The sequence below is a fragment of the Labeo rohita genome, chromosome 17 (assembly GCF_022985175.1).
Source record: "Labeo rohita strain BAU-BD-2019 chromosome 17, IGBB_LRoh.1.0, whole genome shotgun sequence".
In the NCBI taxonomy this organism is placed as follows: Eukaryota; Metazoa; Chordata; class Actinopteri; order Cypriniformes; family Cyprinidae; genus Labeo; species Labeo rohita.
In genome coordinates, this window is record NC_066885.1 from 14,486,194 (window position 1) to 14,510,871 (window position 24,678).

Consider the following 24,678-nt stretch of genomic DNA (forward strand, 5'->3'; position numbering starts at 1 on the left):
CTGGAATAATGGCTACTGAAAATTTGGCTGTGGCACCACACGAATAAATTACATTTTGAAATATATTCAAAGAGAAAACAGTTATTTTAAATTGTAATAATATTTCACATTATTACTGTTTTTACTGCATTTTTGATTAAATAAATGCATCCTTGGTGCACATTATAGACTGCTTCTTAAAAAACAAGTCTTACCCACTCCAAGCTTTTGAAAGGTAGTGTATATATCTTGGCTGCCACTCTCTATAATTTTGACACATTGATGTAATCCCAAAGCATCTCCTCCTGTTGAAGAAATCTGAGAACGAGTGACATCAGCATCTCAAAATGTTATTTCATGTATCAGTTTTTATTTTTCAACAAGTCTCGCTGACTCTGCACGAAGCCCTGGGTGTTTGACGGAATGACAGATCACACACGCCGTGAGACATTCCGTGAGGAGAGTGACAGCATGTCTGACTAGCTTAGAAACGTTTAGCTCTATGTCTGCAACGCTGTTAGATGACAGTACAATTCCGTTATACAGCTGAGTTGAAGATGATGATAAAACAGTGTTCCCACAGTCATCAATATTAAAGACGAATATTAAAATTTCCAAGGCTAGAAGAGTTATGGAAATGTATGAAATATTGAAAAGCCGTGGAAATGTCTATATTAGGTATCGTTTTTTTCTTTTTCAAGCCAATCTTGGCTAGAATTGCTCCGTTTGAGTACAATATCTATAAAATGATTTTTAAACATCCTTATCCATCACAAACCACAAGAAAAGTCATGGAAAAGTAAGGAAATTCATTGATCAAAAGGTGTGGGAATCCACAGTACAAATTAGTGGTTAGATGGTTCACAACCACAGGCATGTGCTTTTTAGACCCCACGTTCTCGCTTCCTCTCTCTCTATTGCACGTCTGCTGTCGCCTCATTTATTGTAATTTTGTATTGCTGCAGGTTGGCCCTTAAGTTATGGCCCCATTGTTTTTTTCCAAGCGGATCCTCTGGTTGAAATCATATAAAGACTTAAGCATTGCCTTGTGCGCTGCACTGTCTAAAGTGAGTTATTAGCCTCATTTTCTCCGGGTAATTTTAGATAAAAGCCTGGCCATGAGGGAAGGCAAGAACTGGAGAAAAGAAAGAGAGAGAGGAGGGGAAAATTAAATGACAGAGCGTTACGATAAACGGTCATTGAGGGAAGTGCTCTTAGGAGGCAGGTGAGAGGATTAGATACAGTAGTCCTGCATGTGAATGAGGGGACAATGGGGCGGCAGAACTAATGTGTAGCATGACATCTGTTATCCCTCTTCCTGCCCTGCAGACTGGCAGCGTTACACAACTCTGCCGAATGCAGCCAGAGCTCTGCTGTAATACTAATGCAAGGAGGAGCCCATGGGGTATTGGGTAACTGTTTTTGCACGGTGTTGTGGTCTGACATGCCGTTTCTCGCTGCTTTGAAACTCAGCCAAACCGCACTCTGACTGGATGTCGGATCGTACAGAAGTGACCGGGTTCACTCAGAGGGAGACAGACCTTTACATATTACATTACATTTAGTCTGTAGGTCGTAAGAGACAAGCATCTATCTGACTTCCTGTTGACCTCATGTTATATCATTTGTAGTTTTGATTGGATTTATGGATCAAGGGAAAGAGGGGGGGACTAAGTTACTGTTGCAACAATGCACACTTCAGATTTAATTTAATTAACATATCCAAAAACCACTAGAACAGTGTTATATATTTTTCTGACTTGTGTACTAACATTATCACAAATGTTGCGAAGAATGTTTAAATCCAGAGAAATAAGCAATTTTTACTAGTGTAATGGTTTTATTTTGTAGAAAACATGGAAAGAAGCTTTAATATGTTATGCGTTTTATTAGACAGGTGACGAACGCACACTCAGATGTATCTATACATACATAGGTAATTATGTGGCATAATAAATGCTCCACTGCTTTCGAGTCTTGTATCGCGCTTATCCTTCATTAGCAATCGCTCCAGCACCCCCGTTTCGCTTCCATGACTTTCAACCCCACCCTGCTTCATACTACAGTGACCTTAATTAAGACAACAACTCCCATGATTTCACACTTAATCACTACGCCATTAAACTACGCCTTTGATTCTTTGTTTATTTTGAATATGCGCCCTCTGCGTATTGTGCCTTCAAGGGTAGACAGATGTTGCATTTGTTTGTTGGTTTACTTAGAATTACTTTGGGGACAAGTAACAGTTCAAAAGAGTCATTTGTTCACAAATCAGCCAGCACAGTTTGCGCTACATGTTGCTTTTTAACCTGAAATGCTCATTTTATCTATAGCTTTGTGTGAACTCTGCGGTTCTAGACAGTTAGGGAAGGTTGAAAAACTCCCATTTCATTTTCTCCTCCAACTTCAAAATCATCCTACATCACTGCAGAAGTACCGACCCAGTGTTTATAAAGTGAATGTGCAAAGAAGATCAAACAGCCTTTACAAAAAAAGGTAAAATAGCGATGTAGGATGATTTTGAAATTGGAGAAGAAAATGAGATGTGAGTTTTTCGACATACCCTAACAGTATTGAACCGAAATACACAGAGTATATGCAAGGCTAGAAAAGATGAGCATTTCAGGTAAAAAAGTATATACATTGTAAATTTTTTGGAAAATAACCAATCGTTTTATTAGATAAGACCCTTCTTCTTTGGCTGGGATCATTTAGAGCCCATTGAAACTGCATTTAAACTGAGTTTTGGAAGTTCAAACTCGCGGGCACCATAGAAATCCACTATATGGAGAAAAATCCTGAAATGTTTTCCTCAAGAAACATAATTTCTTTATGACTGAAGAAGAAAGACATGAACATCTTGGAAGACAAGGGGGAGAGTAAATTATCTGTAAATTTCTAAAATAGAAGTAAACTTCTCCTTTAAGCATTTTGGTGGTTATTGGTATCGGTCATTTTCAAAACCGATTTGCCGATAAAATAATTTAAAAGCATTTAAAGAAAGTTTTTCTTAGAGCCCTTGTTGTTCTTAATTTTGACATTTATTTGCATTTTTACACCAGACATATTGTTTATATTGGTTCAAAATATCGGTTATCAGTCTACTTGATCTGTAATAATCGGTATCACTATCAGCATCAGTCCTGAAAAACACCTATCGTTCAACCCCTAATACAAACTAACCTAATCTGTTAGCAATAGGCATAAAAAGGTAGGGCTGGGTAAAAAAATATTGAATTATAGTCTTGATTTAGGCATCTAAATTCTTAAAATCCTATTATCTTTTATCATTACTGCTGAATCTACAGCCTCAAATTTAAAGTAACAAGATGAAAAGGTTGTTTACTGCAAAATAATGAAAAGAAAACACTTTTCTATTAATCTGTCTAATTCACAAACAAATTAATCTTATGAAACTAATCTTTTTATGATTCCTGATTCCTGAAAAAATGCCTTTTTTGATTTAAAGAATCATCCAAAAAGACTAAGGAGTTAACATTTAAATAAGTTTGTCAGATCCTGAAATAAATCGTGAAAACAGATGATATATTAATTAAAAAAAAGAAACTTTGAGAAGATTTGCAATCTTTTGCTTCAAAGGCAATAAATATTCCTGTAAGCCACATTAGCTCATGTTCAGGTAGGGGACTGAAATCCTAGCATCAAACCTGAGGTTAGGTTTTATAATTAGTTTTGTATAAAAACAAAACAAGTCTGTGGTATTTCCTATGGTAATTTCGATTTTCCAACTAAAAGTGTGTGTGTGTGGTTAATGGTAGATGTAGCAGACTGACTAGTTTCTCAATGTCTTAGGCGTCTGGCACCCGGTGAGGTCTGTCCCACACGAGAGACGGCCTGTCAGCAGCCCTCTGTGTGTATGTATGTGTGTGTGTAGTGCTCTGGTAAAGCCATTCGTCTCTTGTCGTCTACTTCTTACTGTTGCTGTACACTCTCAGTTTGTCTTCCTCAATTTACTTTCCTCTCTCACTTCATAACAGCTGTAGGAGTGTGTGTTAGCATCAACAGTAGCTAACTGATTACATTTTTGTCTGTGGAGAAATTGTGTGATCTTTGAGGAAAGGTTACATGTTAGCTTCTGGTGGATTTGCTTTACATAACAGAGAAAGGAGACGTATGTTGGTGACTTACTACATCTAACTGAAAACAAAAATCTAAAAAATGACAATCACACTAATCCAGATTAACTTCAGATTTCCTCACACAATTGATGGACTACCTTTTTTTTGTTCCACAGAAAAAAGTCATGACGTCTTTGTTTGTTTGTTTGTAATTCATAGTATTTTTTTAGTGAAATACTCTAACAAGATGCCCTTTTGAATAAATCGATGGAGGATGAATGATAGTGTAAGGGTCAAAAATAGAGACAAAGAAACAACAGCAACAGGAAGCAGACAGAAAAACAGAAGGTAATCGAGCAGAAAACAGCCCAGAAATATCCAGATGCCTGACTGGAAAATATTTAGTGAGACAGTCATGACAAGAGTTTATCAGATCACAATTTAAATAACATACTTACTAATACAATGAATTAATTAACTAAGCGAGGAGAGGAGAATGTGAACAGATTCCTTTCCACATACTTATGCATTTGGAAATGACATCATTTAAATGAAAGGATTCAGGACAGACTATTTTAGGAAATTTGTTTTCCCTGCAGTTTTCAGATGAAGGTGTTAAAGTCTATTTATCCTGGTAAGAGATGGAGCTGCACAAGAGAGCCTTGTGGGCAGCGCACTGACATGTAGTGTCATTGCGCTTCGGGCGTCCCAAGTTCGAGTCCTGACTTGTGGACCTTTTCCAATCCCGTCCCCTCTACCATTTCGCTTCCTGTCTAAAACACTGTCCTATCAAAAATAAAGGCAAAAATGCCAAACACTAAAAAAAGAGGTTTGAACTGAGCTCTTCTTAGTAAATAGTATTGATATGTTTAAATAGTAGTGGTATCCTTCATTAGAAATGAGACGAGTTAGTTGGGAAAAGCCGTCATTCCCTCTTTTCATTTCTGTATAAGGCTCGGAGTTGTGGTCACTTTGTCCGAATCTTGCGAGAATAACTGGGTCTGGTCCCAGAGTTGTTTGCTAGTCTCTCTCTCTCTTTTTCTCCCTCGGTCGTTTGCTTCTATTTTTTCCCCAGTCACCTCCTCATGTTCCAGAGACTGAGATATTGGACCAAGGACAGAGAAAAGGAGGGAATGGACGAAAAAGGAATCAGACAGTCACAGGGGAACACGTACAGGAGACTAAGAAAAGACAAGACAACAGAAAGAGTTTTTTCCTTTCTCCAGCCCTCTCTCCCTCTCGCTCCCTCTCTCGTTTCACTTTCTTAAAGCTGAACTCCTGAGCTGTTCTGCCAGACACTGCCTACAAAAGTGAGAGAGAGTCGTTCTGAGTTGTTTATGAAAGCCATGCCGTCCAGACTGATGGATTTTTCTCTCTTCTCTCTGTTGATGTCTCTGCTTTGCTGGGCTGCAGTAGGGAACCACACAGGCCGGATCAAGGTGGTCTTCACCCCGACTATCTGCAAGATGACCTGCACCAACGGCCGCTGTCAGAACAGCTGTCAGCAGGGCAACACCACCACTATCATCAGTGAGAATGGGCACGCTACGGACACGCTCACTGCCCCCAACTTCCGAGTCGGTGAGTGGCATCAGCGCCTCTTCTCAATGTATTGTGGGAAGTGCTGTAAGTTTTCATTCAACTAAGACTTTGTACAACATCTAATTCCTTAGGAACTGGACTTTGTTTAATGTATGTGTGTATGCTTGTGTTTGCTGTATACTGAACAGAGAACAGCTGGCCGCGGGCCTGTTACATCATGTCCAGCCTTAGACAGGTCTATAATTATGGCTGATGTTTGGATGTGTTTCTAGTCACAGTTCGGAGGGGAGTTTTCACTCGCCTGGCAGATATTGTGGAAAAGTTTAAGATGCTTTAGACCGTGTCTGAAAAACCTACATAATTGGACCTCAGTTCTTTGAGGTTCATTTCCAGCAGTGATATTTCACAATGAGGGCTCAGAATGAATCGAGAGCATGTGGTTATGACACAGCAGAATGTCTTCTGCCCTCCGGCTCAGCCGGTTCATGTTCAGTTAGTGCCCAGCTCAGCCGTCTGAGTACAAACAGAGCAGTCTGGGTCCTTCATACACTTCTTAGTTGCGTAATCCGGTGATTCCCAATCAGGGCGTTTGGAAAGAATTTGATTTGGCTGTTGTGGAGTCTTTTTCACTCTTTTGTTACTTCTCATTAATATTTGCACAAATTGTGACATGTTTTTACTTGTTTAGCATCTGTTGTATTTGAACTCCAGTATACAATATGCAAATTACTGCTGTTAAACATCTGGATTTCATGTATGTGTAAATTCAGCATTTCTCTCAGAGAAAGTGTGATTGCCCCAGAACTGTCAAAACTTATGAAAGACAAGTTCTTAAAGACAATGGAAGCTACTTGGTGAGCCTTTTTTTTTTACCCACTCAGTTGAGTTTAGTATTAGTGCTATGAATTAGTAGGAGGTTTTGGGAGTACAAGACAAAAAAAGTTTAGGAAACACACAAGTCAAAAAGTACACTGACTTCTTGGTCCACTCTTCTTTAAGGTCCCGTATTGGGGAACGGTAGCAAGTAGTTACTTTGTGACTTGCATTAGGGTCAAGAATGAAGCAATAGACACAATTTATACTACATAAGGGTTACTTTCGAATCCAATTACTTTGTGGACACAAGGGTAGCATTCAGCTAGGGGTTGTTTTCACCAGTGGGTTTTGTAATCAGTACCCGGCAGGTTGAGCGGCTGAAATTGTATTCCATATAAGAGGGTCAGGAAAGCTCAGAGGAGTAAGTGTTCGGACAGATACCTTCAGAATAAGCAGAGGTTGTGCGTGGTGCTAAGATGTCATTCTCTCCGGCAAACTGTTTGTCTGAGTGAGGTGAACGTCTGGAGTGGGTGAGTGTGTGCGGCCTTATAAGGAACACAGAGCGTTCTGTCAGCTCTGATCCAGACGCAGCTGGGAGGAGAGAGCCCAGGCTGAGCTCCAGCACCGTGGAGATTGGAGACACACACACACACGCACACACATTAGAGTTGGATCAATACCAAGATTTTGGCTTCAGTACTCTGAACCAACCTCTTGTACCTTAGTGCTGATGCTAAATCGATAATTTAAACAACAAATAAACAACCTCAGATGGATGATAAATGAAACTAGAGCTGTCAATACATTTAGTAATTTGACTGATCTCAGAGCAAATGCGCAATAATTAAATCACCTTTCTCCATACATTACCACTGAAAAGTTTGGTGTCTGTAAGATTTTTGTTTTTAATTAATTTATTATTTTGTTTATTTCTCTGATAGCAAAAAATGAAGTTTCAGCAGCTATTATTCCAGTCTTCAGTGTCATGTGATCTTTCTAATATGCTGATTTGGTCCTCAAAAAAGCTGTGCTATGTGATACTTTTGTGGAAACCGGATACTTTTTTTAGCCTACTTTTTTTCTGCCTGAATAGACAGTTCAAAAGAACAGCATTTATTTAAAATAGACTTTTTTGTAACAAAATAAACTAGAATGTTTTAATGTTAAATTTGTTTTACATATCACTGCATAAACTTTTATGCTTCATATAACACTACATGAATCTTTAAGCTATGCATATATAGCATATATTGTCAAAATTGGCAAAATGACATTGTGTCATGGTAATTTTTTATTGGTATATTTTTTTATTGGTATTGCATGCACACATAGAGACTGTCATGTAGACCTGTGAAGTATTGATCAACTCTAGGTTTTGACTGTCACATAGATCAATAGACTGTCTCATGGAAATACTATAGCATTATCACAGCTGATCGATATGTATTATTGCCCTTCTGAAAACCCTCAGTGTAGTCCAGATTGCTCCAACTGGAGCTAAATGTTTATCCCCAGCGCCTGTTTATGTGTATATGTCTTACTTGAGCACGTTGTTGGACGTGGTTGTGTTGGGTGTTTTGACAGTCATCCCCATGGAGCTGCCACTGAACCTGTCTGTACTAGCAGGGGCGTTGGGGTTTACAGGAAATTTTTACTCCATCTGTTTAAGGGCCGTGGGTGGCTGTTCTTTTTTGTCAAATGAAATAGTGGTATTCCAGGTGGGCTAATGACAATTACATAAAGCTCTAATGGCTTGCTGTGTTCCACTTATTCTTTGAGTGGAAGAGAAGGATAAAGTAAGGGATAATTTACAGATAATTTACTCACCCCTTTGTCATCCAAGATGTTCATGTCTTTCTTCAGTCATAAAGAAATTGTTTCTTGAGGAAAACATTTCCATATACACTGTAAAAAAACTATTTGTTGAGTGAACTTAAAATAATTTGTAACCTGGCTGCCTTAAAATTTTAAGTTTAGTCAACAAATATCTTTTACTTAGTATAACTTAACATTTCAGGTTGACTAAACTTATTTTAGTTGACTGAACTTAACATTTTAAGGCAGCAGGGTAACAAATTATTTTAAGCTGGTGCCCCCAAGTTTGAACTTCCAAAATGCAGCTTAAATGCAGCTTCAAATGGCTCTAAACGATCCCATCTGAGGAAGAAGGGTCTTATCTAGTGAAATGATCAGTCATTTTCGAAACAAATGTACAATTTATGTACTTTTTAACCTCAAATGCTTGTCTTGTCTCATCTCTGCCATGTGCATGCGTAGTGTGTGTGATCCAGGTCAATACAGTTAGGGTATGTTGAAGTTTTTCGGGAGTTTTTCGACATACCCTAACTGTTTTGAACCGGAAAAAACAGTTCAGAACAGAGTTCATGCAAAACTAGACATGGCGAGCGTTTGAGGTTAAAAAGGATGTAAATTGTAAACTGTAAACCGTTCAGTTGTACAGATTTTCAGTGCTCAAAAACCAAATGTGGGTGGGTCGCTTTGCATAAAGATGATACTTCTCTTCTTTTAAAGAGGAATGTTTGAAGAACCAATAATGTTAAAACTAGAAATTAATTTAGTTTCCTTCTGTCAAAACAACTGCATTGAACAAACCTGTCTAAGTGCCATAAATATTCTTTTTCCAAAGTTTGTGCGCTTGTAATTTAAGTAGTTTTGAAGATATATGATTTTAGATTGTAGTTCTCAATAAACTTTCTTTTGGAATCTTAATTTTCAAGGCCCTGTATTATTCAGTCCCAGAGATATGGGGGTCTCAATGCAGCTCCATATTCATACTCCCCTTTGTTTTAATTAAAGTGATGCATTATGCCGCCTGGGTACAATTACATAAGAAATCATATATGAGTGAGGATTGTTGGCACTCTAGCTTTTGTTATGCATATATACTATATTTTGTTGTTTGTTTTCTCTATGGGGTTTTGACTTTTTCATTTGCACCTAGTTGGGTTTTCACATAATGTTTGTTCCACCAGAGATGTGAAAACAACTACGGTCTGCTCTAGTCAAGACTGTCCCGCCAGGCCTCTCATTAGAGCTGCTGCTGGCGGTCAGCTCATCTGAAAGTCAGTGTGTTTGCTTATGTGTATGTCTGAGAATCTCTGTAGTTGTCATGTTGATTTAGATGAACCGATTCTGACAACAAAAATCATCTAACTGCCACATCAGTAATGTTTATATATATATATATATATATATATAGTTATATATATACACTACCGTTCAAAAGTTTGGGGTCAGTAAGACTTGTAATAGTCTTTAAAGAAGTCTCTTATGCTCATCAGGCTGCATTTATTTGATTAAAAATATAGAAAAAAAACAGTAATATTGCAAAATGTTTTTACAATATAAAATAATGTTTTTTATTTTAACATACTTTAAAATAGAATTTATTCCTGTGATGAAAAGCTGAATTTTTATCAGCTGTTACTCCAGTCTTAAGTGTCACATGATCCTTCAGAAATCATTCTAATATGCGGATTTATTATTAGAATGATCAATGTTGGATAATATCAACAGTTGTGCTGCCAAATATTTTTTGGAACCTGTGATTTTTTTTTTTTTTTTTTTTTTTTCTTTTTCATGAATAACAAGTTTAAAAAGTACAGTGTTTATTCAGAATATAAATATTTTATAACAATGTAAATTATTTATTATTTACTTTTAATAAACTTTTAATTATTAACTTAATACATCCTTGGTGAATAAAAGTATTAATTTCTTAAAAAAAAAAAAAAAAAAAAAGAAACAATAAAAATGTACTGACCCCAAACTTTTTTATACAGTTTACCGTGTTATAGTCATTTATGTGTGAAAGAGTGAACGTTAATGATTGTGTGCTCTGTCGTTCTCTTCCTGCTACCATTTCTGGCTAGTTGTCTTACCATTTCACTATTGGGTGGGAAGGGAAGCATGTGTGCTTATGTGTATGATTGTGTGTATGTGTGCGTGATTCAATGTTGATACATGAGTGTGTCAAGTTATTGCCTGAGGTTCACTGTAGGTACAGTGGAATAGTCCTAGATTTCCCACTAGAGCAGAAATAATGAAAGTGTGTGTGCGTGTTGTGTATAAATCATGGTTTGTCAGAGTGAATGTAAATATTTATATAAATAGACCAATGTATCTGAGAAAATACATATATATTTGTTTGTATGTGAATGTCAAGTTTTTAACTATACTTCAGGGACAATATTGTCCCTGGAAGACAGTTGCCCTCATTTGGAAAAATATAATGCTTCCTGAATAAAAAAAAAAGTAATTTAGATAGCCAAGTAAACAGTCTATCCTCCCTTTAATCTTCACTTGTTGTATCTGCAGTCAGTGCACTGTGCGTCTGACCACAGGAGGTATATGTGGTTTGAAAGGAAATGACATCATATGTTGCGTTGGAGTGGTGGTTAGGATAGCCGTGCTGTTTTAATGAACATTTAGCGTGATGAGTTCATGATGGTTAATTACATCATGTGGCTTTCGGTTTGAGAATGTTTTTAAAGAATATCACGACAGGAGAATGAGGTTCACCTCATTTAAATGTTCGAATAATGTCCTATACCACAACACAAATGTATTGCTGTAAAATATCAAGCCCCAAAACGTTTATTTACCTCAGCTGTGGGATAATTAAACCCATACATCATTTTGCTAGTATTATTACTGAGCCGAATGTGATCTAAAAGCTCAAGTGAGATTTTAAGCAATGTGAAAAATGGCCAAAAGTGAGCGAAGCAGAGAGAAAGTCGAAGATGTTTAATGGCAGAATGGTCCATCACCATAATGACGTGTTTTAATGGAAATGTGTCACGTAGAACTCTCATTACACGCCACCACAAAAGTTCCTAAACAGATTTTCTGTGAGCGTTTAAGCACATGCACACATGCACACAGCTCAAACACATGACAAAACTAAAGTTTCATGATAATTTTGTTGGTTCATCTGTGTATATGTTTGTCAGTCCCTTAAATGTGATGGGTCTCTGAACAGGAAGTTGTCACTAAACTAAACACTGAAAAATGTCACTCGATAGGGCTGTGATTAACCACGCTCTGTTTGTGTGTGTGTTTTAGTTGTTTGCCATTTGCCCTGCATGAATGGAGGAAAATGCAGCGCTCGGGACAAGTGCCAGTGCCCACCGAACTTTACTGGAAAATTCTGCCAAATGGCAAATCCAAACGGACACCAGGGGCAACATACTGTCGGAAACGGACAGAAGACACATGTCCACTCAACACACACGTTACCCCTCACCTACGGCACTGGACAAAACCAGGGTAATGCATTTATTTGTGCTTTTACTTGTAGAAAATCTGTCTGAATCTTGTTATTCAAAAATACATGGATTTGCTGTCATTAAAGGAATAATCAGGGTTTAGAATTACCACGAAAATTAAAAAGAAAAAAAAGAAAAAAACTCGGCATGACTACAATTTGTACAATATCCAGTTTTACAACTTTATTGCCATTACAACACAATGTAAACCATAAACCCTACAACTCTAAAATGTAATGTAAAATGTGATGCACATTTTCTGACAGAATAATTAATGCAAGTGCTTTTATTAAATTATCACATTTCACTGCTTTTAAAGAGATAGTTTACCCAAAAATGAAAATTCTGTCATTAATTACTCATCCTCAAGTTGTTCCAAACCCATAAGAACTTTGTTCATCTTTGGAGCACAAATTAACATATTTTTGATTCTTTTTGGCCCAGCATAGATAGCAACACAACTACCACGTTCAAGGCCCAGAAAGTTAGTAAGGACATGATTAAAATAGTCCATGTGACATCAGTGGTTCAACTGTAATTTTATGATGCTACGAGAATAATTTTTGTGCGCAAAGAAAACAAAAAAACAACTTTATTCAACAATTTAATAAACACGCTTTCACGAGAGTACCACAACGGCACTCTTGTGAATGCACGTCGATAAATTGTTGAATTGAAGCCATTGTTTTTGGTCTAAATTTTTTTTGGTGTCAATTTTTGTTCCTTTTTTAGAGAAAACAAGTCAAAGGGCCAAGTCAAAATATTTTTTTCTGGTAATTACCATTACACCAAAAAAAAAATGCTGTTGACTGTGCTTAAATTTGTATTGAAACCTTAAGAACTTGAAATGAAAGCCCCCATAAAAGTGTTACTTTTCTGTAGGTTTGGTGAATGTCCATGTGAAACATCCCCCAGAAGCCTCTGTCCAGATCCATCAGGTGTCTCCGGTGGATAGTAATGGGCAGGTGAAGAACACGCAGTCTAGCCACTCCTTCACCTACCACAGCAGCAGCCAGAGCATCCAACACGGTCATACTCACAGCGGCGTCATTTACCCCAACCAGCAAACATACCCCCAGTACCAGCCGGTGACGTCCAAGAGCCAGTTGGGACGCTGCTTCCAGGAGACTGCTGGAATGCAGGTCAGAGAAACAATGAGTGTTTGTATGCCTTTTACTTTTCATGTGTACTGTACCTCTGCTTTTCACACTACATGGAGATATTTCACTCGAAAATGAAAATTCTGTCATGATTGCTCGGCCACAACTTCCAATAACTCTTCATTGTTCTCTCTTCAAAAGGAGATATTTTGAAAAATGTCTTGTTTTTTGTCCAATGGGTTCTAGTGTTATTTCGGATCCGCTTGAATTTTATTGTATGGACAAAAGCAGTCTTCAAAATATCTTCTCCAGCTTTTACCTTTCTGTTCATCTCTGTGTCTCCCCATTGCTGTGAGCTGTGAATCATCAGCTATTACTCTCTGTCTCTCACTTTAATGTCTTTTAAACGAACTCATTTTCAGCTATCTTTGGATGATCAAGAAGTAGAGCATAAGACAAAATGAATAGTGAGATTAGACTCCCACCAGAACATTGTGGTGCTCAAGGGAACATCTTTCTCTTAAGAAGAGTTTTGCCTCCAGTTTAAAAGAACATCCAGTTGTCTTCTATTCCTATAGTTGCTAGTCTATCAAGTTATTATTATCAAGTTCACCTCAGTCTTGTTTGTTTACTCTAATCGTAAAGTGCCGTGACTGTTTTTGCAACCATTCAGACTTAATTTGCAACTTTTCGTGTCAGCAGAGAGGAGGGTGTTATCAGGTTGTTTGAGTTGTGTATCATTGCCGTCTCTCAGATTGTTGTTCATTTCGTGCCTGGTTCAGCAGATTAGATTGAGTCAGGGGAGAGATATCAGTGTTGATCAGAAAGAACAGGGATCAAGAGCTGTGTGTGAGCAGAATTATGTATGTGTGTGTGGTGAATGGTGTAGATAAGTATCTCCTTATTTTTCTCTCATTCTTTAGTTCTTTCATTAACTTACTGAATTTGATTGTGTTTTATTGTTGTAGTGTGGGAAAGCTCTGCCTGGCCTGTCTAAACAAGATGCCTGTTGTGGGACGGTGGGCACATCATGGGGATTCCATAAATGCCAAAAATGCCCCAAGAAAACATGTAAGCTACTGCCTCACTCTCACAAACAAAAACTTCTGTCTCACTCCCACACAGACAATTATCTGACTCATTTTTAGCTGGTCAGGCAATCATCTACCTAGCTTTCACAAACAAAAACAACCATCTCACAAACATAAATTGGTCTCGAGGCCTGGGTATGCTACATTTTTGTTTCCCGCCCCTTCTAGCACATAATTGAGTATACAAGCCATTCAAATACACAGTGGAGATTACAAATTAAAATTAACGGGTCGTTCTGTGGAAATTTCTACAGAACAACCTACAATTTCTTAAATTTCAAATTGACTGTATTCTGAAGCACAGTATAAAAAACTTAAATTAAATATTTGAAAAAGAACTCTGATCAAAATTAGAGAACACTTACAGATACCTCCAGGTTATTGGAGTTATCTGACACTTTGTGCAAATTTCCTTAATTATATGACAAACCCTTTTTAACTAGCAGCATTTCTCTAATTTTTACTGAGATTGCAAGATAGTGGGCTGCTCTGAGGTGACTGAAACTCTGCGACAGCAGGTTGTCCAGATGAAGGCCGGAGGGATGACCTTTTTAGTCACTGCAAGAGAAACTGGCTGTTCTAAATAGGTGATTTCTTAAATATTGCAGCTTCACAATGACCCTAATCCATTCAAGTCCCTCAGAAACACTGATCGTCTATCAAGACAAATGCATGAGAAGACAGGATAATGCAAAGACTCTCAATAAGGAATTGGTTCAGCACTGCAGCTGGAAGCGCTTGTCAGTTCAGTGCTGAATAGGCTTAGGATCTGTCTTGGCATGTTTAAGAAAAGTCAGACTAAATGCATACTCTCCAGTGATCAAGCCTCTTTGGTTTGAGACATTTGGTTTGAGAAGGGTGGTTGCACAAAATAGGATTTGAATCCCATTTCCTAAATTTACATACATTATAAACTCGACTGTCCGGCTTCTCTCCTGTATGATTTCATGTGAGTCTTTTCAGACCTTGGAACTGTACATGATTTATGAGCTTCTAGAACATTTGACCTCCTAACTGAAGATCTTTTCACAAATATAAATAAAAACAGTATAAATAAAAAATAGTCTAAACAAAAAATAGTCGTATTAAGTGCATACAGTAAGTGCAGCCATAATCAAAGTAGGCTAGGCTACTCTCTCAATATTCAAAGTGCAAATAGAGACCAAATTTTTCAATTTTTCAATGTGGGGGTGTTGGGGGCAGGATTTTAAAAAGTGGAGGGGACATGTCCCCCGTCCCCAGTGAAAATTACGCACCTGGGTATACCCACAGGTAATACTCCTTCAATTTTTGAGTGATGAAGGTTAACAATATTTTAGAAAAAAATCAAGTGATTATAGATTGTTCTCTAATTTTGATCTCCACTGTACTTTATTGACCCTGTGGGTGGATGGAGGGTCTTTGTTTTTGACTGTACATCCTTGAACCAAAGCGGACTGCAAACAATTGAAACATACTTTCACATTCACTTTTACACAGACAAACATCTGTCTTATTTTAATGAACAAAAATGCATCTCACCCTCACACATGGAAACATCTTTCTCGCACAGACAAACATCTGTCACATTTTCAAAAACAAAAATACCCGTTTCACCCACACACATGAAGACAACAGTGTCTTCTTCATGTAGAAAATCCTTCATCTACCTCATTTTCATGAGTAAAAACACCTGTCTCACTTTCACACAATCATTTGTCTCTCTTTTAAACATCTGTTTTACTTTACCACACACGAACATCTGTCTCTCCCTCACGCACAAACTCAAGCATATGTCTTAAATTTTCACTTTTAGTCGGTTAATTGAAAAACCAGGATGACTGAAACAAACTAGTGTATGTTCAGAGTGAGACACACGTTAAACATTAGTCTGTCTGGGCCTCATTTGAGATCAAGCACTTGCAGTATGATTGTGCACGGTATTCCACAGTAGTGCGCTACGAAAAGAGCGGGAAAGCAATGATTCATCAAGAGGCCCAGCCTTGATTTCTTACTAACTAGAAGAGACTAAGAGGAGTTCTTTTGAAAACCATTTGATGTCAAACCTCCAAGTGGCTGTGACTCAACAGACACATGGTCCTAATATCACAGCGAGAGCGAGAGGGAAGAGATGCATTCCACAGAGAAAAGGCAAGTGCGTAATGAGTGGGCAAAGGAAGGAGAAAGCTGTAAAGTATTTGGTTACACGCGCTGTGTTGAACTTACTGACATGCTGACTCACCTGGCACTCACTCCAGCTTTAGTAATGGTCCCTCACATACACTCACACACACATTTACTCATACAGTCGTGATTCCTCCATGCTTAGTCACTTTTCTGAAGTCAGTCCCCACAGAAAACTGTTAGCGTACCACCCCTCTCGCTCTCTTTCTTTTCGCGGTATGTCTGTAGATGTTTCTGAAATTCTCTGCCCATATATGGGCATCCCTGCATTCTGTGCATTCCCAGACATAACGCTGATTTAAACCTTACGGACGTCACCAAAACAAACTTTGGTGAGTGTCTAAAATATTTAAGGATTGTTGTTTTAATCTTCAAATGCCAATTAAAATGTTATTTCTTTACTCGAACAGGGTGGTTTATTCATCTCACACTCTTTCGTTTCATTCCATGTGGATGTTTACTCCATTTTGGAGGCACAGCGATTCAATATAGCCATGAGAGGTGTGAAGTTGATGTGACATTACCGCTCTCTCTGAGGTCTGTCCGCAGCAGCTGTAGGCGAGCACTTACTAGGCACCGAACGGAAATAGAAGTGCTCAGCAGTAACCGAACACAAGTGTTGGGGTAATGAAGATGTAAACAAGTCTGGAGTTCAGCCCCCTTTATTTCTGAAGCAGGCTCAAAATATGACCCCTGGAAGTGCCGATGCCATTCTGTTCTCTTCCAAATGAGTCATTCTGTCTCATTCTCTCTATGTTCTATTTATGTAATTTATTACGGCCATTACCCATGAGAATGGGAGGGAAGTAAACCCTGTTCCTGTTACGAGTTCCCAGTCGCAAGGCCTCCCCTGAGACTAACCACTACAGAACGGTGTACAGTGTTTTTGCTGGCTTCCTATCTTTAATCTATGAGCTCAGAGACAATTGTGTGTTTAACAACACAATATATAGATTGATTAATGATCTGTGTGTGGTTGTGTTTGTGTGTTAGTGTAGAGCATGTAAGAACAGTGTTTACTCTGAATCCTGAGTGATCTGGTACAAATGGCGCAAAATGTGACCAGATCAGATGTATTAACTTTCACTCTTGCGTTTTGCTGAATTGTAAATTCTAAATTGTTCATTTAAACTTTAGATTCACCAAATCAGCATATAAAATGATTTGTGAAGGATCATGTGAGCTTTCAGCTTTGCCATCATAAGAAAACTGTTAACTTAGTGGTATATATATGTGACCCTGGATTGCAAAACCATTCATAAGGGTCAGTTTTTCAAAATTAAGATTTATACATCATCTGAAAGCTTTCCATTGATGTATGTTTTGTTAGGACAGGACAATATTTGGTCGAAATACAACTATTTTAAAACCTGGAGTCTGAGGGTGCAAAAAAATCGAAATATTGAGAAAATCACCTTTAAAGTTGTCCAAATAAAGTTCTTAGCAATGCATATTACTAATCAAAAATTAAGTTTTGATATATTTACAGTAGGAATTTTACAAAATATCTTCATGGAACATGATCTTTACTTAATTTCCTAATGATTTTTGGCATAAAAGAAAAATCAATAATTTTGACCCATACAATCTGTTTTTGGCTATTGCTACAAATATACCCCAGCGACTTAAGACTGGTTTTGTGGTCCAGGGCCACATATATATATATATAAATGTGTGTGTGTATATATATATATATATATATATATATAGAACTGATATTTTAAAGATTAGTACTGTCAAATTAATTAATTGCGATTAATTGCATATGAAATAAAAGTTTGTGTTTCGTTATCATCACCAAGGCTGCATTTATTTACGGTAATACTGTCAGATATTATTACAGTTTAAATTGTGCTGTGAAATCGATTAATTACTTATAATCGCATCCAAAATAAAAGTCTGTGTATGTGTATATATATGGTTTATATTGTATATGAATATAAATATATATTACATATATTTCTTAGATATATACATGTATGTGTGTGTATTTATATAACTTTTATTTTGGATGCGATTAATCACGAGTAATCGATTTAACAGCACTATTTAAACTGAAATTTCTTTGAGAAATAAACTAACAAAAAAGTCTTACCCATCCCAAGCTGTTTTACATTTTTTATTTATTTATTTTTTTCTATTATTTTATTTTATTTTATTTTAAAATATTAATTATATAGTTTTTTTTGTTTGTTTTTTTAATTATTAACTGTTGTATTTTGGAACATATGCTGGTTATCATTATACATTATTGTAATAGTAACAGTGGACACTAAAATAGCACTTAAAGCTATTTTATATGCAAATTTTGGTGTCCTAACCACCAAAGATTTTCTTAAATTTGCTGTAGAAGAATATTTGTCTAAGAGCTGTATCTAAATATGCTTTTTTTGTGTCCTCCACCTCCTCTCTCTCTCTTTCCTCCATAGCGATTCCTTTGATTGAATGTCCTCAAGGCTATAAGAGACTGAATGCCACTCGCTGTATCGGTAAGAGCCATGGCTTGTTTCTGCTTGTATTACTTCATTGCTCATGCATGCATATATGTTTATCTTGTTCTTTTGTTCATGCAGTGAACGTGTGTGTGTTTGTTGTACTACACGTTTGAGCGTTTGTATAGTTGTGCATCGATTGTGATGATTTTGATAAGATGCATGAGTGTATGTCATTTTCACATACTCAATATATATAATTTAGTTCGCCCTCCACTGGCCTTTGTATGTCACAACCGGCCACCATCTACTGTTCCTTTTATTAAATTGCCATTTTAAAACAGTGTCCCAGATCTATCACGGAGAACACTTTTTCTTTCACAGTTACGAGGAGAGACAGGTGGCATCTTTGATAGATCTTTCTAATCTATGTTGAAGTTGGATGTAATTGCAAGAGATCCAACACATCAGGGCCAGGAGCCAGAAAGACTTCAGGGCTTTTCCGCAGCCTGAGAAACAAAATGAAGTAATGCTCATGCTGTCATGTATTGTTAATGTATGCCTTGGCAATGTAAACTTTTGTTAAGCATGCTAATAATACTTCTTTATATAGAAGACAGATGTGGAGTGGGGGCGCCTAGATTGTTTAATTGCAAAGCTCAATATAACAAGCTCAGTATTCCTATAATTAACTATAAAATTGCTAAAGCTGCTCTTCATTACACAGCCATTATAAATATCTTTTCTGCCACTTTTGATCAGTCCCTTTGACCCCTAGCTTTTGAACGTCAATGTTTTGTGTGTGTTTTTCATTGCGGTCTAAGCATCCGTATTATTCCATATCAAGGCTTTGCAACCTTTGGTACCTATTTGTCTTTCTGTCTCTATTTCTCCACACACACTTCCAGCCAAACACATCTGCTGTTAGCAGCCACCAACAGCCACCTCAGTCTGCCAAACCCAGAGCTGAACCGCAGCTAAAAGTGAAGCAGGCTGTGTTCGGGGGGAAGTGTCCAGAGTGTGTTCTGGCCGCAGGCACTCTGGGTCAGGAGAGATGGGAGTTTGGAGGCTGGTAGATCTGGGCAACATTGAGACATACATAGAAATGCAGAAAAATAAAAAGTTATTTAGCCTCCAGTGAACTATCAAATAAGCCAAATATAGTTTTTATGTAAGGAGCTGTCATTATTAAAGCTTCAAAGTTTTGTTTATGGTCTGCAGAAGCAGAGTAGCTGGTCATGTGATCATTATGACCGCCATGTTACGATCACTACAGTACTTTTTAATTTTATAGGTCTAGTGCTGCTTTAATTTCCGCATACCAGTAGCGTGTGGAGACATGAGGAGCTATGTAGAACATACCCCGATTTGATGATTAAAATGTATCTTAGATTTAATAAACATGCCTTAAAGCACTAAGGGGGTTACTTTACCTCCAAATGATAATGAATATTTCAGCATGGGCCGTTCTCTGAGGCCGGTTTACAACACTTCTTTAGCGCTCAGAGTGCCGTAAAAGTTTGAACTTAATCACTGTCCTGATAACATGGCCTGAGGGTCCCACTAAACCTTTGACGCTCTCCTGCGTCAGGCCAGAGATTTTACTGCGTAAGTGGACGTGTCTCCTGTGGTTTGGGTGTTTTGTCAGGCTCTGATGCTCCCGCTTCTCTCTTCCTGTCATTAGTCATGTTGCTCTCCTCATTGGCAGGTTTATGCTTTCATAAACATGTCTGACAGAGAATAATCAGCCTCGTCTCCATACTTCTTAGTCACTTTTACCTACTTTACCTGTTTCTTATTCTTTTTACTTATAATTCTATGCCTTTTCTGTATCATCGTTTTTGTATATTATGTTTCATAAGTGTACTTTAATCATTGTTTTATTTTTTTAACAAAGCTAAAATAGTTTAGCAATCTTGGTAACACTTTACAATAAAGTCCTATTAGTCAACATTGATGTGTTAATTAACAATGACCAATTCATTTGTTATAGTATTTAATAATCTTTGTTTATATTAGTTAATAAAAACAGCTGTTTTTGTTCGTTCATATTCCATTAAATTATATTAAAAGCTATACATTTTAATGGTAATAGAGGGTTTGCAATTACGTCACGGTTTGGTCAGTTACCTGGATGCGCGGCCATATTGGAGATACTCATATGTAAGCAACAGCATAAATTGCATTGTTCTGCTAATTTATGCTGTCTAAACCATAGAAAAAAACATGTGGAAGCTGTCAAATCATATAGAGAAGGACATAGTTAGCAGGAAAGTGCAATATTTTGACAATCTAAAGTAAATAGGTGGTAAAGATACACATGAGCAGTATAAATTAAGATATTAGCCTAATATTTAACCTATTTCTTGCCCTGGAAATCCTGGTTCAGTTTGGCCAACAACAAACGCCTTTTGTTCCTCAGACAGTTTTTTGCACTCTTCTCCTTGATTTGTTATAACTTTTGGTAGTCCATAGGTCTGACCGATTAGTACAGCCCGAAAATAACTGACCATTTTCAGCAGCAATAATCAGCAAAAACTGTGAGTTTCGTTCGGTTCAGTAACATTGATTACATTCTGTGCCACCAATATGGCCGATGAGTTTTTGTAAAAAATACTCTATAATGTGTAGTTAGGGATGTGCCTGAATTTTTTTTTTTTTTTTTTTTTTTTTTTTTTTTTTGGATGTGCCTGAATTTGAATACCGTGTTTGGAAACAAAATTACATTTACTACAGAACACCCAAAGGGAATAAATATGAGAAGGGAGGAAAAAAATATATTTCAGTACTTTCTCTCGCAGTTGTTTTTTTTTGTGTAAATATACTATATATAAACTGAGGGCATAAGGGAGCCATTATTAATATGTGAGGCACTGAAATTGCTTTTGAATGCACAGTGGCTTTTTACTTTCACTTTCAAGATTCGCGATCACACTTTGTGTATACAACCACTTACCACACATTCTACAATATTAGATGTTTGTCACTGATGCTCAGGATCTCATCATCATCAAATCATTTGCCATCGTCCTTACTGCATTTGGCCACATTCACAGTTCAGTTTTTGGGATTGACAGCCACTATACTTACAGGTGTGAGTCTCGATATGTCCCATTCACACAGCAGTTAGCAGTAGCGTCTCGAATACTGTCTGTATGAACATGCAGCAGGAGTCAAGCATGTATTCCTTACCAGTACCCGTAGCAACAGTGACCAAAGTAATATCAAAAATGGCGACATCGATAAAACTTAAAGTTTCAACACTTTCTGACACAACAAGAGTCCAATCGAGCCGCGAGTTCATCCCTCAAATCTTTAGTAACCGACAGCAGTTTTTATACTTGGGTGGAGAGCGGAGTGGGAGTGGCTCCAATGAAGACTGGATGTAAAACTTTAAGATGACAGACAGATCGTATCTCTGTCACTATAAGTTACTAAAACCACACATGAAAAGACACAACACATGGTAGACTCGCGTTTGTGCAGCAGAGTGGCTCTCTTGCACTGTATGACAGTTCCAGTCCTGTTCCGTTCACACAGTGCGTGTTTTCCGATAATGCGGTTGTGAGTCCTGAAAATTTACGGGTGTGAGTTCAGTTACAGAATGTGGTTGTCACGCCTGTAAATAACCGTACTGTGTGTGAACGTAACTGTATTAAGGACTCAAATACAGGACTGACAACTGTATTCTGCTGCTGTGTGAACATGGCCTTTATATGGTTAGTTAAGTTTGTAATGTAACAAGCTACCGCTAGCAGGCAGCTAACCATGTCCCTTGAGCCACCCTGCAGATTTGCAGGTCATTAGGTGTATTTTGTATAGAAACGTGAGGGTTTCTAGTGTAATGAGGACATTATGACGTCATTGCTTTGAGTGACAGCTCCTCTGGGCCAGACTGTGTTCTGGTGCAGATGTTTGGATGCTTGAGGGATTGAGTGTATGCCCTCTCTCCATGAGCATCACTGTCATCATGAACACATTAGCATTGCATTAGGAAATGTGTTGGATCCGTGTCCCACTCTAAGTGACTGGGAATGGTGACTGCCCACGCCCTTAACTCGCACTCAGTGGCCTCTTAGAGGGATATTAGTGTGCTCGTGCTCTCACTCTCGCTCTGTGTGTGTGTGTGTGTGTGTTTCCTTTCTGACTGATTGTTACAGAGATGGTGGATTACACCATATGGGTTTACATTAGCACAAATAAAGCTGTGAAAAAAATCACTTGCATGCTTAATGCATTGTTTTTTGTCTATACATTAAAGATCAATGTACTTTTGACTCTTAACCACTTGAAACATTCTTCAAAATATCTTATTTTATGTTCAACAGAAAAAATATGAGAGTTCCTTATGTCTGTTATTACCCTCAGATATTGATGAGTGCCAGATTCAAGGAGTTTGTCCCAATGGAAACTGCATAAACACTATGGGCAGCTACAGATGTATTTGCAACCCAGGCTTTGTGCCTGATCCAACCTTGACCACCTGCTTCCGTAAGTCTCTTCTCTTCTCTTCTCTTCTCTTCTCTTCTCTTCTCTTCTCTTCTCTTCTCTTCTCTTCTCTTCTCTTCTCTTCTCTTCAGTTCTCTTCAGTTCTCTTCTTTTCTCAAATCTGGTGTAACTTGGATGGCTGATGTCTTTGGCATGTCCCGGCTGTCTCCATGTTTACCTACTCAAAGATATTTACAAAATTTTAAGTGGATTTAGTGCAGCTAATCACTTCAGCTTGTAGCATTAAGACTTGCTGATTAGTCTAGCTAGCAGCATGATTTAACTTGGCTTCTAACACGAACTGTGGCTGTCACGTGAGCGGAGGGTTCTCTGCTGTTCAGGCATGGACATGTAACAACAAGGTTGAAATGTGCTGGCATCATTTGTGCAGTCGGTCAATGGGGCACAAATACACTCAAGCTTTCTCTGTGATTTAATGAGGTAACCTAAGTGTGCTGTCTGTGTTATTGTGATAAATATAGAGGCTGATCCTTCTCCTGGAAGCCAGCGCTTGCCAAATTACACCTCTGAAACACGCCGTCGTGTCCTTTTGTTCAGAGAAGATCAGAGCATTCTTTTAATCCTCCTTTTAGTCTTCAGTTTTTTGCTCATGTATACAGTGTGTTTTGGCTGACAGTAAAAGGTCTGTCAACACAAATCTGCTGTTATCTGCTATACGTAAATGTTGAATTGTACATCTCTATAAAAAAACTCAGAATTGGCCCTTTATTAAAGTGAAAAATTAATATGCAAGAAAGCAGTTTGCACATCAAAATGTTTTTTGTAATATTGTAAAAGTCTCAATCAAAAAGTCACTTTTGATTAATTTAATCCATCATTGCTGTACAAAAAAAATAACATTTTTTACCCCAAACGTCTGAACACATGTACATCTATAAGAATGTGTCTGATATCAAGTACTTCCTGATGTATTAACCCTTGTATATACCCATTCTCACATGCTTTCTGCTTAACTGACCTCTTTGCACTTTGTTTGTATTCTTGTCCCGTGTTCTTGTCTATTGCGCATCTGTAAACAATATCACTTTTTTCATACACATTCTCTGTCATGCTTTCCCCTACACTTGGTTTTAATGTGGTTATAGAGGCAGTTGTTCTTTTGTTATGGCATTGTAGTCATGCATAGATGGAACACAAGGTGAAGGGAATCTCTTTTCTCTTCTGTTGTTCTTTCTCTCTCTTCCATGTTTGTGTCATACACCGTGCACACTCCTCCCCTTCCTCCCTCCTTCCGTCTCCACGGTAACCAGCCGAAACACCTGCTCTTCGCGAGGAGAAAGGTGCTTGCTTCCGATTGGTCAGTTCGGGGAAGCAGTGCTTGCACCCTGTGCCCACTCAGCTGAGTAAACAGTTATGCTGTTGTAGTGTGGGCAAGGCCTGGGGTCCTCATTGTGACCGCTGCCCCCTACCTGGGACAGGTAAGCTACCTGAGACACACCCCCTATCAGCCTCACCTGTTCTACTGGTATCATTCCCTCTCTGTCCTCCACGTCATTGTGGTTTGCATGTGTGTTCCACAGCTCTGCTACATAGATGCTTTTACACGCCATCACTCTGTTTTTGTTAGGTCTGCTGTAGATTTTGGCGTTTTCACATACACTTCTTACCTTACATTTGTATTTGCCTTCCTGTGAGGCCAAATTTACTAAATTAGTTGATTTTTGTACTTGTGTTAGTGA

General features: G+C 37.9%; 1 protein-coding gene across 1 annotated transcript in view; it reads left to right on the forward strand.

Annotated features, from left to right (window-relative positions):
- ltbp1 (latent transforming growth factor beta binding protein 1) overlaps positions 1-24,678 on the forward strand; it is a 96,901-nt gene that overhangs the window by 34,876 nt on the left and 37,347 nt on the right. Inside the window, 7 exon segments of the mRNA XM_051133550.1 lie at positions 5,472-5,639; positions 11,502-11,705; positions 12,587-12,846; positions 13,773-13,875; positions 18,488-18,547; positions 22,859-22,981; positions 24,250-24,417. Coding sequence (XP_050989507.1) covers positions 5,472-5,639; positions 11,502-11,705; positions 12,587-12,846; positions 13,773-13,875; positions 18,488-18,547; positions 22,859-22,981; positions 24,250-24,417 — 1,086 coding nt within the window.